The 19,939-nt window shown below is 42.2% G+C and overlaps 2 protein-coding genes across 10 annotated transcripts in view; both read left to right on the forward strand.

Moving 5' to 3' along the window:
• The window catches only part of ZNF502 (zinc finger protein 502), a 29,204-nt gene that overhangs the window by 5,267 nt on the left and 3,998 nt on the right, over positions 1-19,939 (forward strand). The window contains exons 2-4 of one of the 9 annotated variants that reach the window (XM_084987984.1): positions 4,133-4,284; positions 5,069-5,872; positions 17,182-18,837. In XM_084987984.1, coding sequence (XP_084844110.1) covers positions 4,230-4,284; positions 5,069-5,872; positions 17,182-17,234 — 912 coding nt within the window. In that variant the 5' untranslated portion in view covers positions 4,133-4,229 and the 3' untranslated portion in view covers positions 17,235-18,837. Of the gene's footprint in view, positions 1-3,036; positions 3,243-4,132; positions 4,285-5,068; positions 8,190-17,181; positions 19,439-19,939 lie in introns of those variants that run through there. The other 8 variants (XM_084987985.1, XM_084987982.1, XM_084987981.1 and 5 more) reach the window with 8 other exon arrangements.
• Positions 17,493-18,837, forward strand: ZNF501 (zinc finger protein 501). Its single transcript, XM_084988022.1, has one exon. The coding sequence runs from the start codon at positions 17,493-17,495 to the stop codon at positions 18,306-18,308; it is 816 nt and encodes a 271-aa protein (XP_084844148.1). The 3' UTR covers positions 18,309-18,837.

The following is a 19,939-nucleotide window of genomic DNA, read 5'->3' on the forward strand; positions in this document are numbered from 1 at the left end:
AGATCTGAGCCACGTCTGTGACCTACACCACAGCTCACAGCAACTCTGGATCTTTAACCCACTGAGTGAGGTCTGGGATCGAACCTGCATCCTCATGGATACTAGTCAGGTTCATTAACTGCTGAGCCATGACAGGAACTCCGCCTTTTGTAATTCTTGGTGTATTTATTGCTGTGGCTGTGGCGTAGGCTGGCGGCTACAGCTCTGATTGGACCCCTAGCCTGGGAACCTCCATATGCAGTGGGTGCGGCCCTAAAAAGAAAAAAAGATAATCCTAATCCTAATCAATAATACACCCATTTTTCTATCAGTTCATCTTTTTTCTTTACTCAATAAAAAGAAGTCTTTTATCCATCAGCTCTGTTGATTCCTTGATTTTTTTTTTTTTTTTTTTTTTTTGCTATTTCTTGGGCTGCTCCCATGGCATATGGAGGTTCCCAGGCTAGGGGTCCAATCGGAGCTGTAGCCACCGGCCTACGCCAGAGCCACAGCAACGCAGGATCCGAGCCGCGTCTGCAACCTACACCACAGCTCACAGCAACGCCGGATCGTTAACCCACTGAGCAAGGCCAGGGATCGAACCCGCAACCTCATGGTTCCTAGTCGGATTCGTTAACCACTGCGCCACGGCGGGAACTCCGATTCCTTGATTTATAAATCAAAATACTTTTCTTAGGTTGTCTGTCTTTTATTTGTATTTTAATGTAGAGACTATTGAATTCTGTGTCCAGATTTATCTGGCTTTGTCCTTTGTGGTTTGTGATTTTCTTCATAATGGTTAGAAAAGTCCATTGTGACCCTAAGATCAATAATTTATCAATATTTTGTTCTATAGTTTCTTCCTTCCTTCCTTTCCTTTTTCTTTCTTTCTTCCCCATACCTGTTGTAGTCATTCTGAGACCAGGGATTGAATCTGAGCTGCAGCTGCAATCTATTCCAGGCCACAAATGGAACCCAGGCTTCCACAGCGGTCCAAGCCACTGTAGTTGGATTCTTAATCCACTGCCCTACAGCAGGAACTCCTCATTTTTTTTATTTTTAACTCTTTGCTCAGTTTAGATATATTTTGGTATGTGATGTGAGGTAGGAATCTCACTAAGTGTTTCTCCAGATAGTTAAGTAATAGTTCCAACATAATTTGTGAGCAATCATTTTTTTTTATGATTAGGAATGCCAGTTTTTGGAGTTCCTGTAGTGACTCAGCAGAAACAAATCTGACTAGGAACCATGAGGTTGCGGGTTTGATCCCTGGCCTTGCTCAGTGGGTTTTAAGGATATGGCATTGCCATGAGCTGTGGTGTATGTCACAGACACAGCTTGGATCCTGCATTGCTGTGGCTATGGCATAGGCTGGCAGCTACAGCTCCGACTGGACCCCTAGCCTAGGAACCTCAATATGCAGTATTGGGGGTGGCCCTAAAAAGCAGAAAAATAAAAAAAGAATGACAGTTTTTGTCACATATTAAATTATTTTACTTATTTCTCTTAGGTAATTAAGAATCTTTAAAATCAAAAGCCAAACTTAAACTTCCTTATAAATGAATGTTTAGTTTTCCTGGCTACACTCATTTAATGATTTTATTGGTTATTCCCAGAATTTCAGTTACTCTCTTTATGACAAAAGGTATATATACAAATATTCAGCCCACACTTCTCTCTTCTGTTCCACATAAGTATGCCTGATATTTCAAATTGAATGTATCTTTTTTCCTCCCTAAACCAGTGTTCCCACTCTCACTAAAGGACGCTGTCATCACTCAAGCCCCAAACCAGCAAATTATCATTTTCTCCTTCTCCCACACATCTCCCTCAACTATTCCTATCCTGTAGATTTTTTTTTTCTTTTTAGGGCCACACCCATGGCATATGGAAGTTCCCAGGCTAGGGGTTGAATCAGGGCTGAATTGAATGCCCTGGCTTATACCACAGTACAGCAAGGCCAGATCCAAGCTGTGTCTGTGACTTATACCACAGCTCATGGCAACCTGGGATCCTTAACCCACTGAGCAAGGCCAGGGATCGAACCTTGTCCTCATGCATACTAGTCAGGTTCTTTACCACTGAGCCGCGACAGGAACTCCTTATCCTGTTGATTTTGTCTCTTAGTCAATCCAGTCCCCTTATTGGACTGCTGAAACAACCCCAAAAGGGTCTTCCAGCCTTCACCTTGCTTTCCACCCCTTGTACACAATTTTTCTCTGCATTATTAGCAGAAGGATGTGTGTGTGTGTGTGTGTGTGTGTGTGTGTGTGTGTGTGTGTGTGTGTGTGTGTGTATGTTTAATCATGTCATATCTTTTTCCAGATCCCTTTTATGGTTTTCTGCTCACTCTAGTGTAAATTCCTTAAAATAGTTTTCAGGGCTATATTTGATCTAGGCTTTGCTTGCCTCTGGCTTCCTATCTTATTTCTAGTGCCTGATTCTTTGGCCTTACTAGATCTCTTTCACTGAGCTTGATTTATCTGTTTTAACTCTCTGATATCTTTTCCCTCTGCACCCATCCAATTCTTATTTATCTCTTCTATAGGGAGGCTTTCTTTCCTAGATTAGATTAGATCACCTCTGCTCTACATTCCACAGCGCCCCATATTTCTACTTTTATAAATCCTATATTTGTAACTACTGGTTTAATGTCTTTGTCTAGCTGTGATATAAGCTCTGGGTAGGTGAGGCATGTTTGACTTTTTCTCTACTCTCAAGTTCTGATGATACCCAAACCCCATTCTATTTGATGAGTCTCTGTAGGAGGATTCAGCCCTGGGTCCACTTTATGTCCCTACTGTGGAAGAAGATAAGCAAATTCCAGAAAGTATCCTCTTAAACCTTTAAAACTCACCACAGAGGCAGAGACCTGATGAGAAGCCTACAGAGCAGCCTTATTATGTACTTTAGCAGACATCCTATTCCTTCATGCCTTCTGAGCTCTTAGTTGTGGTAAATCATCTGTCTGTCAAAAAAAAAAAAAAAAAAAAGAAAAAGAGATCATCTCTCTGTTTTCTGTTTCTCTTGAAATAATGCTTCTAATTCTTACTTCAGGGTTATATGGAGAGATTTTGGCCACAGTATGCAGCAGCTTGATGTGATCTCAGTTTCCAGACTAGGGGTTGGACCTGGGTCACAGCAGTGAACATACCAAGTCCTAACCACTAGGCCACCAGGGAACTCCCTGGAAAGACATTTTTGGATGAAGAGTTATGATTTTGACTTTACAAACACCAGGGACTCTACTATTTTTGCACTAAGTCAGAAATTATTTCATAATTATAATGTTTTTGTGTTTTTTGTGGGGTTTTGTTTTTGTTTTTGTTTTTTTTGTCTTTTTAGGGCTGCACCCACAGAATATGGAGGTTATGGAGGTTAGGCTAGGGGTCAGATTGGAGCTGCAGCTGCTGGCCTACACTACAGCCACAACATCACCAGATCCAGGCTGCATCTGCAACCTACACCAGAGCTCACAGCAATGCTGGATCCTTAACCCACTGAGTGAGGCCAGGGATCAAACCTGCATCCTCATGGATACCAGTTGGATTTATTTCTGCTGAGCCATGACAGGAACTCCTGAAGTGTTATTATTTTTTTTTAACTGCAGCCTATAGTCTTATATAGAGCTATGCTTGAAGAAAAAAATTTTAATTCATATAACATCTAGAAGAAAGGACAATCAGTGTACGTCTAGGTTGTATTAAATAAAGAGAAGTCCCTAACTACTGTCCCGCTCCTTGGCATATAGTAAAGGTGGGTGGATCAGATTTAATGCATTAGCATTGCTATGAGGCCATTTCCCCACACAACTTTTGATTATGACTTTTCATATAAGTTATTGTATAATGGACATAGTGCACTAATTGACATGAATATTCCTGTTCATTTCATAGTTATTTTTATCTTTATAAATAACATTCTGGTTTTATTTGTCAAGTGCTTGAGTATTTGCTGATATGTCAGTCTGTCTGACTGTCACTTCTTGAACAGCTGACCAATAGAGTTTGTGAACCTGGAAAGCTGGGAGTCCCCACCACCACCCTGACCCCTGGTGATGCATTCCCACTGCTTTCCTGATAGCTTCTGTGTGAGTTATCAGATAATATCCCTGGGCAACAGTCTTTCCTCATTTTTCTGTTTCCTGGGACAGTGATGTCCCCTCCCTACTCTTTTTTTCCCTATGAGCAGGGCTCCCAGTTTTCCAACCTTGAAGTCTTTTATAATCAAAGCAAAGAGAAGATTTGTGGATGTTGAATATGCAAGAAGCTAAAGAGAGAGAGATTGGCAGAGAGATTTGTGCAGGTGAGTGAGCAGGGGATCACTAGTGGAAGAAACAGGAGGGCTTTGGAATTTTTCAAGAGAAACTGAATGAACTCAGGAAAGACAATTAGCCTCTCCTTTATGGAGGTTAAGGGTGCATGTGGGTGACCATCTCATGATGCCAGCTTTTCCCTTATACTCATTTGCTCTCTTTGCCAGTATTTTTCACTTTTATATTCTCCCACTATCTACTATTTGAATATAAACCATCCATGTTTCCTGTCTTGTTCTAATCTTAGTCTGCAATTGTTTGTTTTTTGCCCTTTATCTCCCTTGTCTCTGATTCTCTTCCTTGGTGTCTGCAGCTGCTAATTCCTCATAAATTATGATCACTTACCCTAATGCAGCTCTCTTTCACCACTACAACTCTGAATTACTTGCCCCACTTGTTCTTATTGGCCCTTACTCAGAGGCCATTACTGGGACCTGTCGAAGTTAGGTCCCAGGGAGTTCCCACTGTGGCTCAGTAGTTAATGAATCTGACTAGGAACCATGAGGTTTCAGGTCCGATCCCTAGCCTCACTCAGTGGGTTAAGGATCCAGCGTTGCAGTGAGCTGTAGTATAGGTCACAGACATAGCTTGGGTCCCACGTTGCTGTGGCTCTGGTGTAGGGCTCCAATTAGACCCCTAGCCTGGGAACCTCCATGTGCTGCAGGAACGGCCCTAGAAAAGGCAAAAAGAAAAAAAAAAAGTTAACTCCCTATAACTTCAGGGGCTTCCATTCTGACCTTCACAAGAGATATTCACTCTGGTTGTTTCTTTCAGGTTGGGTGAACAAGCCTGCTCCAGAGCAGAATGGCTCTGAAACTGATTTGCCAGGGATAGTGGCAAAGAGATTCCAAAAGGATGAATACCAAGATTCTACATTTGAAGCAAAATATGTTTGTGAGAATATGAAGGAAAGCCCTCCCAGAGAGGTTCCAGGACCATGCATTTTCCAAGAAGGAGGTTTTGGGGAAATAACTCTTATCCACAAAGAAACACCTCCAGAAGTGATTAGCCAAGAATATAATTTTGAGAGAAGTTTGTTTTTGACCTCAAGCCTTGCTACACATCTCAGAGTTTCTACAGAAGAGAGCCTACATCAGTGGGAGACAAGTAGCATACACACCAATGAGATTTCAGACCAAAGTAAATGTCTGACCCTCTCTACAGAGAAAAAATCTTGGAAATGTAGTGAATGTGGAAAAACTTTTACTCAAAGCTCATCATTTACCCAACATCAGAGAACTCACAGGAGACCCTATGCTTGTGAGGATTGTGGGAAAACCTTTAGTCGTAGCTCATTCCTTGTTCGACATCAAAGAATTCACACTGGAGTGAAACCATATGGATGTGAGCTGTGTGGGAAAACATTTCGATGTCAATCATTTCTTACTCAACATCAGAGAATCCACACTGGAGAGAAACCGTATAAATGTAATGAATGTGGGAATTCCTTCCGTAATCATTCACATCTCACTGAACACAGGAGAGTTCACACTGGAGAGAAACCATATAAATGCAATAGATGTGGGAAGGCCTTCAGTCAGAACACACACCTCATTCATCATCAGAGAATTCATACTGGTGAGAAACCTTATTTATGCAATGAATGTGGCTCTTCTTTTCGCAAACACTCAAATCTTACACAACATCAGAGAATTCACACTGGAGAGAAACCCTATAAATGTGATGAATGTGCGAAAACTTTCCATACAAAGGCAAACCTCTCTCAGCATCAGAGAATTCATACTGGAGAGAAACCCTATAAATGTAAGGAATGTGGGAAAGCCTTTTGTCAGAGCCCATCCCTTATTAAACACCAGCGAATTCATACTGGAGAAAAACCCTATAAATGTAAAGAATGTGGCAAAGCTTTTGCTCAGAGCACCCCACTCACTAAACATCAGAGAATTCATACAGGGGAAAGACCCTACAAATGCAGTGAATGTGGTAAAGCTTTCATTCAGAGCATTTGCCTTATTCGGCATCAGAGAAGTCATACTGGAGAAAAACCCTATAAATGCAATGAATGTGGGAAGGGCTTTAATCAGAATACCTGCCTCACTCAGCATATGAGGATTCATACTGGGGAGAAACCCTATAAATGTCAAGAATGTGGGAAAGCCTTTGCTCACAACACATCTCTTACTGAACATCATAGAACTCACACTGGTGAAAAGCTCTATAAATGTAGTGAGTGTGAGAAAACCTTCCGCAAGTATGCACACCTTAGTGAACATTATAGGATTCACACTGGTGAGAAGCCTTATGAGTGCATTAAATGTGGAAGATTCTTCAGACATAGTTCAGTCCTTTTCAGACATCAGAAACTTCACAGTGGTGAATAAACCTGGGATTCAAGTTACAACAGTTTCTCTAGCGAGAGTGACTAGGAATCTGGCTGAGGGGAGAGGGACAGGAAGAGTTTCTGGGGGGAAGGAGAAGGAGCCTTGGATACTATGCTCAGAAGGGTATTTCCAGAAATGGTGGTGGGAACTTGGAGAATGCAGAGCCTACTCCAGGGGGGCATCTGGGAGTGCAGTTTCTTTTCAGAGGGTTCCCTGCTTCTTGCTGTTCCTCTCTCCCCATGGCACACTCCTGCCTGGGGGTGCCATTTGTTAAGTTAGCCCTGTGCTGCTTTTACCACACCCCCACCTCACCTCCCCAACTTGTCACTTGTGTTCACTGGCCAGTAGGCTGAGGTGCTTTTCTAAGCACTGATTGTCAGTGTGAAAGTGGGAGCAGTTCTGAGGTAGTGCTGAGTAGCCTGCAGATGGTCTGAGGCAGCTCTGACCATGCTACTGTGGGGAGGGTGCCCATCTGTGGAAGTGACCCCATAAAGGGGAGACAGATACAACTGAAAACAAAGAATCATCATTCATTCATCATCAAATAAAGGGATATGTAGCAAGAACTGGCAATTGCTACAGAAATGGTGAAAAAGGCTTTTACCAGGGTGAGGGAAATCTTTCCTGATCCTTTCAACATGGATGGTGATCTGGGGCTAAGAAGGAAATAAGAAGTCAAGAAAGACTTCTCTTGAATGTTCTCAGTGAGAAGCAAGTCTGATCTTTTCAGAGGGCCATGGAGAGAAAGACCTCACATCTGTCCCAGAGGAATAGTGGCTTACCCTGAGGGAAATGATTTGTGTAGGCTGCTAGTGATAAGGGGCCTCAGAGCAGGAAGCCTGCATATGCCTGTCCTGGACTAGACCATTCAGCTGTATCTTGTAAGTTTGGCTGGGCCACTAGTGTATAGGAACCAGAAGAGAAGGTTCTTTTAGATTTAATAGAGTGGGACTTGTTGTTAGCCTTTGGAGAGGGGAAAGCATTAATGATGAATGAAGTTAGCCTTTCAGGTTGGCTGGACTTGGGGGCTGCTCGACTGGTCCTTAAGAAAGCATTAGTGATGAAGTGATCAATATAATGGGGAAGGCTAGATTTTGTGTAATCATGGGATTGGTGGCTAAAACCAAAGATTCAGTAAATCTCAGATGGTTCTGCTTTTACTGGGACTTTTATTCCAGGATATTTACTCTTCCCTGTGGATTAGGAGTATCTAGGGGAACACTTCTCATGGGATGAATTTGGAAAGAAGTCTAGAGAGAATTACTTCTTTTTCAAATCCCTGAAAGTCAAGATAGCATGTTTTGCCATGATCATGATGGGTTTTTATTATTATTATTATTATTATTATTATTATTATTATTATTATCTTGAGAAAAAGGAAGAGCTTGTTTCCCTTGTATTTCTCCATTCCTTTTCATGTTCTTAAGTGCTACCCAGAGATTCAGCTCTGGAAGATTAAATGAGGATAGGCTTTGACTTGTATTCAAAATAGTTTCTATGCTCTGAAGTTTATATAGTTTTAAAAATATGACTATTAAAAAAACTAAAGTTAATTCTGGAATGGTTGGTTATTTGGAACTCAGCATTGATTTTTTTTTTCCAGAACAACTATTTTATAAGCATTGGTTTGAGCAATTACCAATATTGGGAATGTGTCAGAAATTAGACACATTTTTCCCTCTCCAGCAATAAAGATTATATTCTCAAATATGCCATAGGGCAATTCATAATTGAGTAAGTTAATATCTTTTGGGCAAAAATAACCCTATGAGAATTATATTTTATGCTCATGGAAAAAATATGTGGTCTACTGAAAGTAATGTCAATGTATTTATATTTCCTAAATGAAAAAACTATAGAATTTGTTGCTGGCACATTGTGAATGTTCAATTAATATTTATTTGTTGAATTAATATATTTTAATCAACTTTGACCACCAAAACTTTAGGAACTTCCTTATACATAATTATGCTAAGTATCTAATTTATGCTACTAGTTTTGGAGCCTTGAGTGGAGGATTAGAGAGGAAAGGGAGAGTTTTCTTGAGGAAGAAATGGGGAAACCTTAAGAGTGAAACTAGTTGTTAGAAAAATTTTCTAGGAGTTCCCATTGTGGCTCAGCAGGTTATGACCCCAACTAGTATCCATGAGGTTGCAGGTTTGATCCCTGGCCTTGCTCAATGGATTAAGGATCTGGCATTGCTGTGAGCTGTGGTGTAGGTCACATGCAGCTCAGAGCCCAAGTTGCTGTGGCCGTGTTGTAGGCCAGCAGCTGCAGCTCCAGTTCAGTCCCTAGCCCGGGAATTTCTATGTGCCACTAGTGTGGCACTGTAAAGCAAAAAAAAAAAAAAAGAGAGAGAGAGAGAGAGAAGTTTTCTGTAATGGAATGAACACCACCGAGTTTTAATCCTCAGGTGCCATTTTCACTGGCTGGGGATTCAGGAAGAAAATCTATCATTTAAAAACTGCCTTACTTCCACATTCTCACACTTGGAGATACTTGCTCCTGATTTTCTCAGTTTCTGGCCCACTCCAGCATGGCCCTAGATCTAGGAATTGTTCTCTTCCTATCTTCCCTCATCATACCCAGTCCACCACCATGCCCTATTGACATTATTGCCTAAATATGGAAACCATCTCTACTGCTACTGCTTTATTCCAGTTCTCCAGATTACTTCCTAGGCTATTTTTCTCTTTTCCTAACCAGTCTTGCAGTTTCTTCTCTTTTTTGCCACACCCACAGGATGCAGAAGTTCCCGGGCCAGGGACTGAACCCATACAACAGTAGCGACCTGAGCCGCAGCAGTGACTATACTGGATCCTTAACACACTGAGCCACCAGGGAACTCTTGAGTCTTACAGTCTCTTCCCCCACTAGGCCGTCTTACACATTTCTTCTGGATGATCTTTGCAAGACACAGCTGATCTCTTTCTGAATAAATTTCTAGCCCCAAAAGGGGCAGCTGAAGCTCCTCATCTGGTCCATGCCTGCATCACCATTCTCAGTGGACATTCCTTGCACATCCTGTTCCATAGAGCAAATTCTTGTGACTCGTCATCACCAGTGATCTCTACTTTAGCACTTTTGCACATACTATTCCTTTTGCCTACTTCCCTTCCTTGCTTCTGCTGCCTGGGAGCCTCCCATTTGTCACTTAGGAATGTGCTCAGGCAGCATCTCTTCCTAGTTCTCTTTCACCTCACATATATTTTTAAATTATTTCTATATTTTGTACTTTTATCCCTTTATGTGTCATTTTAGGTTGTAATAGTTTATAAATCTTTCTCTTCCCACTGAACTGTCAGCTCCATTAGGGCAGGAGCCATGTGAAATTTACTCACCTCTGTATTCGGTCTCTGGCATTTAGTAGGTGCTCAATAAATATTTGTGGAAGCCAACTAAAATTGAGTCAGACACTTCTCCATGCCCATCTACAGGTTGTGACTTAGGTCCCCAGTTACCAGCAGAAAGGCATGGTGAATACATGAGTGTGTCATGAAGTGTTTGCCATAAGCAAGTATTCTGAACCTTTCCCCAAGGAACAGTGTTTGGTCCACTCTGATACAGAGAGGATCTCAAAAGAAAGAGTAAGGTGTTCACATTGTGCCTCAGCAGTTTAAGTACCCAACTAGTATCTGTGAGGATGTGGGTTCAGTCCCTGGCCCCTTCTCATTGGGTTAAGGATCCACATTGCCATGAGCTGCAGTATAGGTTGCAGATGCAGCTTGCATGCTGGCCAGCAGCTGCAGCTCCAATATGACCCCTAGCCTGGGAACTTCCATATGCCCCAGGTTCAACCATAAAAAAAAAAGTTATCTGTAGCAAAAATTTTTTGTTTTGTTACAAACTAGGCATTCAATCAACAGGAAGAGGAAAATGCATGCAGCTGCAGAAGCACTGCTCTGTCAATTGGAATATCCATGAAACGAGATAGACAAGAGTTGAGCAATGATGCTCACCTTGCAAGAGAGCAATTGAGTTTGGAAACCCTAACATGGAGGCACTTCCTGAGCTCCTGGCTTTCCTTGGGGTCTGGAGTGATGAAGGAATGTGTTGCTTATACTCAGTGTGCTGAAATGTAATTTGGGACTTCAGAAGGACGCAGAGGTGAGGCCACATGAAATCCTGAAAACAACAAAAGGGAAAACAGAAAGATGGTTGGATTTGCCCAAGGTCACACAGCTAGTGTCATGTGCAATTGAAAATTCCAGTGTCCTATCTTGCTTTTTTCTCAGATTTCTCTTATTTGTTGTACCTCTGTTCCATGATGCCTCTTTACTTCTGTCTCTGATAACCTACTCTTGAGAATGGGAGGAGTTCACTTTAGATTCAGAAGCTTTCTGGCCCTCAGGATCAGACTTTACTGCATGTAAGTGAGGGTGAAAAATAAATTGATTTTGCATTTGATCCCATCCTCCCACATAATGCAGACATCTAGTTTTGACCCCACATAACTCCAGTTTCACTCTCTTGCAGCAGATTTTAGTTTTGTGGAATGTTTTTGGTGTCCATCCCTCCACTTCTCATTGAAAAGCTGATCCAAAATTGCAGTTAAGCCTCAGATTCCTGTTTATAGTAACCTTTTCTGCCTCGCATACCCCACTCCAGGGTTAGTTTCTATCCAGCAGAGCATGCTGATTTAGAGATTCTTTGAAGCCTTAAAGGGGGAAAGTGAGTAGTCCTAGGCTGTTTAGCATGCGGGATGTTAGGGCTATGGCTGAAGAACTTGCTATCTGATTCACAAGAGGTGCTGAAGAGGTTCTAATTCACAAGAAAGGGAACTCAACATTGTTCCCTGGTATGTCAGCTGATAGTTCTACAAAGGGTCCCCTTTTATTTATTTAGTTTTGTCTTTTTGCCATTTCTTGGGCTGCTTCCTCGACATATGGAGGTTCCCAGGCTAGGGGTCAAATTGGAGCTGCCAGCCTACGCCAGAGCCACAGCAATGCAGGATCCAAGCCGCATCTGTAACCTACACCACAGCTCACGGCAACACTGGATCCTTAGCCTACTGAGCAAGGCCAGGGATCAAACCTACAACCTCATGGTTCCTAGTCGGATTCGTTAACCACTGCACCACGACGGGAACTCCCAAAGGGTCCCCTTTTAGCTGCAGATGGTTAGTGTAAGTTTCAGTATGGCATCTGCACTCCTGTTTTCAGCCTCCCAGTTGGACCTCATTTTGGAAAATCAGCTCATCTGGAAATTTGAGAAGGTAACTCTCCTGCTGCATTTCACTCATTTATAAAGCGTGTACTGAGTACCAACTTTTGTACTCTAGGAATATGATGGTAACCAGATAGTCCTATATTCCTGAGTTTGCAGATCAGTAGGAATGCCTTGAAGTGGGTCAGTTGCCCACTGCTCTTGGCTTCAACCCTGGAATACATTTGTTGGGGTGAGCCTTTGTGCACAAATATTTCCTGAAGGAGGTTCAGCAAGATCTAAAGTTTTGCAAAAGGGCACAGGGGTGATACTTTGAAGGCTGGAAAGGTCCTGGAAGCCAATGCAGTCATTGGGGGCTGGAGCTGTGACTTGGGAAATATGATAGGAAGAATATTTACTAAGCTTTTTTGTGGTTTTTTTTTTTTTGGTTGTGCCTGTGGTATGTGGAAGGTCCTGGGCCAGGGATGGAACCTGCACCTCAGCAAGGACTCCGGGGCCATTGCATTGAAAATGCCAGATCCTTAACCTGCTGTGACACAAGGGAACTCCTATTAATTTTTTTCTTTTTAGGGCCACATCTGTAGCATATGGAAGTTCCCAGGCTAGGGATTGAATTGGAGCTGCAGCTTCCAACCTATGCCACAATCATGGCAACACCAGATCCAAGCCATATTGGCAACCTACACTGCAGCTTGTGGCAACGCAAGATCCTTAACCAACTGAGTGAGGCCAGGGATTAAACCTGCATCCTCATAGATATTGGTCAGGTTCTTAACCCACTGAGCTGCAGCAGGAACTCCATCATTATTTTTAAGTACCAAAAAATTTTTTTTGTCTTTTTAGGGCCAAACCCACAGCATATGGAGGTTCCCAGGCTAGAGGTCTAATCAGAGCTACAGCTGCTAGCCTACGCCACAGCCACAGCAATGCCAGATCCCAGCTGCCTCTGCGACCTACACTACAGCTCATGGCACTGGTTCCTTAACCCACTGAGTGAGGCCAGGGATGGAATCTGTCCTTATGGATACTAGTTGGATTTGTTTACACAGAGCCATGATGGGAACTCCTGTACCAGAAAATTCTTGGTAATTTACATGAACTATCCTCATTTAATCCTCACAAAAACCATTTAAAATCTAGTATCATTAACATCTTTGTTTTACAAGTGAAGGAACAGGCATACAGAGAGAACTTAACGTGCCCAAGTTCTTACACTGAGAATCTGGGACTAAAAGCAGAGCTTTTGTCTTTTGCCTGATTGTTGAACAAGATCCAGAAGCAGTAGGGTAAGCGGGGTTCCTGTGAGGCCAAGTATTTGGCAGATGAGAATGTGTTTAAGTAAGGTCGAAGCCAGCTTACAGGAAAACCTTTAGAAGACCTCCAACAGACCGTGCCATGGAAGAGTTTTTAGGAAGATAAATTTGATCCGGCTGCCGGGTGAATTCATGGGTAGTGAGAGCTCCTTGTGGCGGCTTCTATCCCCTCGCTTGCTGTTCAGCCTCCTTATTCCAGGAACCGGTATAGTGACACAGGTTTGCAACGGTTTCTGGTTGCTGGAAGTGGCAGCGGAAGCCCCTCCTTCTTCCTAGGGAGGAGCCGGCTGCGGTTGCTGGCGAGGCACGGCGTGGCGCGGACAGGTGACGTCACTCCCCCAGGGAGTGCGCAGACGCGGGAAGGTGGAGACTGTTGCCGGCCGCCGCGTGGAGAACGCCTGGTGAGCGGAGTCAACCGATCCTGGCTGCAGCTGGTCGAAGAAGGAGCGCAGCCGCTTGCAGCACTTTTTCCTTCCGGGCGAGCAGGGTCCTTTGGAGCTGGATTAGGGAGCCCGAGGCTCGGGGCCCGGGTCGGCTCGCCCTGGAGAGAGAGGAGAGGAGGCTGTTCGAGAGCTCTGGTCTGGGAGTGGGGAGGCCCGGGTTCCATTTTTGTGCACTTGGGTGAGAAAGCAAACTCCTGAGTTCCTTGGGTTTTCTGAGTTCCAGAAGCGAATACTATTCTCCGCTTTGCTGCTTGACGAAGGCTTGCAGGCTGAATGAGTAAACGCGCAAGTTATCTCAAGTTTTTCTTCCTCTCCAGCAGCAGAACAGGTGATATATAAAGACATGCAGGTTCAGTAATAGTTTAACAGCAGGTACTATTTACTGAATGCTTAGCAGTCAGTATTCTTCTAAATGCGTTTCATGTGTTAACTCATTTATGCATCATCACAACTCTGTTAAGTAGTTATTATCGGCGTCATTTAACATTTGAAAAAAAAATGGAGCGCAGAGAAGTAAATTGACTCAATAATTGGTGGGACAGGGATTCAAACCCAGAGATTGCTGGCTCCGAGCCGATGCTAGATCACTCTTCAAGTTTAGTTGAGGAAGACTGGATATAATCAGAGTATTAAACACAGTAGAAAGTGCTACAGTAGAGACGTGTGAAATTCTTTCAGAACGTTGAAGAAGTGCCTTGGAAACGTGAAGAAAACTTTTCCACAAGGAAGAGGTGTGGTGGTTCCTACTTGACCTGAATTTTAAAATTGGTTAGTAGTGTGACTTAGTCTTACTAGAAGTTTGAAGATTGTTTAGTGTCAAGTAAGAGGTGCTAGTGGGTTTGGATGGATTAGACTGCAAACTGAGTCCCTACATTTTGATGCAGTGTTCTTTGCTATCTATTCAGAGGGATTGTTAAAACCTTTCATCTTTGGAGGGATTCTTAACATCTTCCACCTGCTTTTTGTTGGAGAGTCTGCTTTACGCAGAGGCAGTCTTATTTTCCTGAAATTCATCTACCTCTTATAGTGGAGACTAACTGCTGGGGTGTTGCCCTGTTGTTCACTCAGCCTATTTTTAGCAAGAGGTCATCTCACCGCTTGATACTAGTAGCTGCTCAGTTAGTACTTTTCATATAAATGAATTGAATCCATTGTTGCACAGCCAGTTAAGGGTCCAGTGTTTTCACTGCAGTGACTCTGGTCTCTGCTGTGGTATGGGTTCAGTCCCTGGCTTGGGAACGTCCACATGCTGCCAGGTGTAGCCAGCATAAATTAATTAAAAAACTGAAGAACCAGCTTCAGTCAAAAAGGGACTAGAAGGCTTGATTTCAGGTTTGTGCTCTTTTCCTGTATGTTTTTAGAGTCAAAGAATCACAAAATGTTGGTACTAGAGAAATCTTTTATTTAATTAAAACATTTATTATTATTACTGTTGTTGCTTTGTAGGGTTGCACTCCCACAGCATATGGAGGTTCCCAGGCTAGGAGTAGAATTGGAGCTGTAGCCGCTGGCCTACACCACAGCCACAGCAATGCAGGATCCGATCTGCGTCTGTGACCTACACCCACAGCTCACGGCAATGCCAGATTTTTAACCCACTGACTGAGGTCAGGGATCCAACCCACAACCTCATGGTTACTAGTTGGATTTGTTTCTGCTGCACCACAATGAGAACTAGAGGAATTTTTAGATATCATCTAGTTTTTTGCTTCACAGATTTAAAAAAAATGACAGTTGAAATTGAGTGATTTGCTTCAGGTCATTGAACAGTTAGTGGCAGAGCGAAAACTAGAATCCAGACCTCTTGATTCAGTCCAGTGCTTGTCTCACTGCCTTCTAATGTAGTCTTTGATTTTTGATGTCAGTGGCTTCTCCCTTAGGTGTAGAGGTTGGGGTGGGGTGCTTTGGGCTCCATTCTTCTGTGGAGGAATTTTTATGTCAGGGTGCTTGGTCCTTAAGAGCACCTACCCTCTTCTTTGTGCATTATCATATTGCACTTTTTTTTGTCATTGGTAATACTCTCCTAGGAAAACAGTGACATTCTTTCATACAGACTTAAAACAGTCATTTGGTTATGTGGTGCCTGAATATCCATTTTTCGATTGTCCACCTTTATTGAGGGCATCGCGTTCAACGTTTAATGCTATTAAGATCATCTAAGTAGTCTACTCTTTCTGCATTTCTTTGCTTTCTAAGAAGTTTCCTGATGACAGTGATTTGGTTTCTACACAGTTTTTCTCTACTGGAGAGAATGTCTTAACCAACTGAACATTAAGCATAAAAATTTTTTGGAGTTCCCACTATGGCACAGTGGGTTAAGAATCCAATTGCAGAGGCATGCTGCAGAGGCATGGGTTTGATCCATGGCCTGGTGTAATGGGTTAAAGGATCTGGCTTTGCTGCAGCTTCAACTTGGATTCAATCCTTGGGCTAGGAACTTCCATATGCCATGGTGCAGCCATTAAAAGGATTTTTTTTTTCATTGTAAATTGGTAAAACAACTTTCTAACTTTGTGTTTTCTACATCATTCTCCTTGTGAATTTGATTGATACATATCAGGTCCCGAAGGATTTTTTTTGGCTTCGCAGGTGAGGGCCAGATCCTGGACCATGATGCTGTAGTGAAGTCACTGTCCAATGGGGGCTTCTTCCCAAAGACCACCTCTGTCTTATTTTATTTATTTATTTATTTATTTTGTCTTTTTCTAGGGCCGCTCCTGCGGCATATGGAGGTTCCCAGGCTAGGGATCTAATTGGACTGTAGCCGCCAGCCTACACCAGAGCCACAGCAACGCAGGATCTGAGCCATGTCTGTGACCTACAGCACAGCTCACGGCAACGCCAGATCCTCAACCCACTGAGCAAGGCCAGGGATTGAACCTGCAACCTCATGGTTCCTAGTCGGATTCGTTAACCACTAAGCTATGACAGGAACTCCTTGTCTTATTTTTATGTAAAAACAAGACAGTGGTATTTTATTTTCTTTCATTAAGCAGAACTCTAGTTTTCAAACTGAGAGATTTCCAGGTTGTACCTAGAGGGAGAGCAATAGATGCTGAATGTTTTGGAGAGAAAGAGAGGTCCAAAGAGACACCTATCAGGGTGATGGAATAAGGAAGGATTGGTGAGATGGACCTAGCAAAAGTTACATCCTGGATCACCTTTGAGATCTTGAAAGAGAAACTCTTCAGTTATCACTAGCCTGCCAAGATACTGCTTATAGGTAGCCAAAGGAAATAGATTTTCACCTATTTTTTGAGGAGTAGAGACTATAGGTATGTAGTATTTGTCCCCAACACTTAATTTGCTCAACATTATTATACTTACCCTTTCACATTCTCCTACTGTTTGTCACTCTAAATGATCCTAAATTACCTGGATCACCTTTTAGAATTTGAGTGTTTTAGAAGCAATCACAATAGGGAATTTTATAGATTTCTGAAGACCTGTCACTACTTAATCTCTTTATCCTTATCATCAGTTCTAATCTTTTTTTTTCTTTCCCCCAGGTCATTATGATATCCTTTCTCTATTATTGAGAAAAGAATAAAAATCAGGATTCCACTATGCAGGTCCCCTGTTTTGCATGGAGGACATTTTCATGAAAAGATTTTTTTTTTCAGGCAAGAAGACCAAGCCTGATGGCACAGTGTTATATGACTTGAAGAAGATGTGAAGGGTCAGAGAGCCTGGCCATCAGGGGTTCCCATTAGGAGAAGTTCAAGATGCATGCTGAACAAGGACTAGGATGGGAAATCCTGCAGGAATGACTGGGAGGATACCAGGTGCACACAGACCTTTCTCAGGAGAACAGTGTTACCCTAAGGATAATAATCTTTCAGAAAGTACCTTGTGAGTACTGTGATTTTGAGAGAAAGTTTCCTCTATATTGGAACCTACTGGAGAGCTACCCCTTCATTGTGTTACAAGCACCATGAGTTCCAGTCAGATTTTATTGCAACTGAAACATCAGAGACTTAACAGGCATAAAAAACCGTTGAAGTGCAGTGAATGTGGAAAATTCTTTACTCAGAGATCATCTCTTACCCAGCATGAAAGGATTCACACGGGAGAGAAGCCATATATATGTACCAAATGTGGAACTTGTTTCCGTAAACAATCAAATCTTACTCAACATCTGAGGATTCATACGGGAGAGAAACCTTACAAATGTAATGAATGTGAGAAAGCCTTTCAAACAAAAGCAGTCTTGGTCCAGCATCTGAGAATTCACACTGGAGAGAAACCCTATAAATGCAATGAATGTGGCAAAGCCTTTTGTCAAAGTCCATCTCTTATTAAACACCTGCGAATTCATACTGGAGAGAAACCCTATAAATGCAGTGAATGTGGCAAAGCCTTCAGTCAGAGCATATGCCTTACTCGTCATCAGAGAAGTCATTCTGGAGCTAGACCTTATAAGTGCAATGATTGTGGGAAAGCCTTTAATCAGAGTGCATGCCTCATGCAGCATCAGAGAATCCACTCAGGAGAGAAGCCTTATACATGTACCAAATGTGGTAAAGCCTTCACTCAGAACTCTTCCCTTGTTGAACATGACAGAACTCATACTGGAGAGAAACTTTATAAGTGTAGTGAGTGTGAAAAAACCTTCCGCAAGCAAGCACACCTTAGTGAACATTATAGGATTCACACTGGAGAGAAACCCTATGAATGTGCTGTCTGTGGGAAAGCCTTCAGGCACAGCTCAGCGCTTGCTCGACATCAGAGGCTTCATGCTGGAGAATAAAACTTGGATATAACCATGGTAAAAAGACGTGTGAAAACACATTTTTTTTTTTTTTTTCTAAATTCTTAGGAGCCAAGGACTTAGTCTTCAGCCGAGATGGCTGTTTTGTTTATTGAGCAAGAAGAACTCCTAAAATTTAAGAAAATAGACTTAGAACTAGATAGTCTTGAGTTTGATGCCTTCTCTGCCATGTGATGGGTGGATGACCTTACCTCTCTGAGCCTCAGTTTTTCCCATCTCCCCCGAAGAATAATTAGGATTCTTACTAGGTTTGTCTTGAGTATAAAATGAATTGAATATAATAACTAACTGCCATTAATTAGTTTTGAGTGACAGATGTTCCAAAAGTTTATAAATCTGCTTATTGTAAACAAAATTTGATTAGGGTGTTTTTTGTTGTTTTTCTCTGTAATTGGGCTATAATTTCATGCTTAATCTATAGAACACTATTTAAATGATAACATAAACATTTAAATAGAAGAAAATATTTAAGACTCATTTATCCTTAATAAAATTCAGATTTTTTTTTGTCTTTTGTCTTTTTGCCTTTTCTAGGGCAGCTCCCTCGGCATATGGAGTTTGCCAGGCTAGGGGTCTAATTAGAGCTGTAGTTGCTGGCCTATGCCACAGCCACAGCAACGTGGGATCTGAGCCGCGTCTGCAACCTACAGCACAGCTCACGGCAACCCCAGATCCTTAACCCACTGAGCAAGGCCAGGGATGGAACCTGCAACCTCATGGTTTCTAGTCGGATTCGTTAACCACTGAGGCATGATGGGAACTCCTAAAATTCAGATTTAATCAGAGAAAAAATAAATTGGGATTCGGGTGGACATTTTGGTTACTCTGAAGAGCTTTATGTACAATTTTTTTTTTTTTTTTTTTTTTGGCCATCCCTGCAGCAGGCAGAAGTTCTGGAGCCAGGGATCAAACCTGTGCCACAGCAGCAAATTGAGCCACAGCAGTCTCCATACTTTTGCCTGTCTAGAACATTCTGTCATTGGAATTGTATAGTACTTTTTGATTTGATTTCTTTCACTTAGTAATACAGATTTTAAGTTTCTCCCTAACTTTTCATGGCTTAATAGCTCATTTCTTTTAGGTGTGCAATAAACATTCCATTGTCTGGATGTAACAGTTTATTTATCTGTCTCCTGAAGGATATCTTGGTTGTTTCCAAACTTTGGTAATTATGGATATAGTTGCCATAAACATCTGTGTTCAGGTTTTTGTGTGGACATAAGTTTTCAAGTTCTTTGGGTACATACTTAGGGGTGCAGTTGTTGGGTCATATGGTAAAAGTATGCTTAGTTTTGTAAGAAAGCACCAAACTGTCTTCCAAAGTATCTGATTATTTTTGCATTCCCACCAGCAGTGGGAGTTCCTGTTGCTCCACATTCTTCTTAGCTTGGTGTTGTCAGTATTCTGGATTTTAGCCATTCTGATAGGTATGAAATGGTAGTTTATTGTTTTGTGTTTCCCTGATGGCACATGAGGTAGAGCATCTCTTCTATGCATATTAGCCACATGTATATTTTCTTTGCTAGTCTTTGAGGAAGCATTATATGTTTAGGATGTTTCCCCATTTTTCACTGGGTGTCCAGCCTCTGTTGCCCACAGTTTACAGAGGA

The sequence above is a fragment of the Sus scrofa genome, chromosome 13 (genome assembly GCF_054392235.1).
Source record: "Sus scrofa isolate SSC_HxYL_T2T_F1_AM1 chromosome 13, Sscrofa_HxYL_maternal_Yorkshire_Landrace_v2.0, whole genome shotgun sequence".
Classification (NCBI taxonomy): Eukaryota; Metazoa; Chordata; class Mammalia; order Artiodactyla; family Suidae; genus Sus; species Sus scrofa.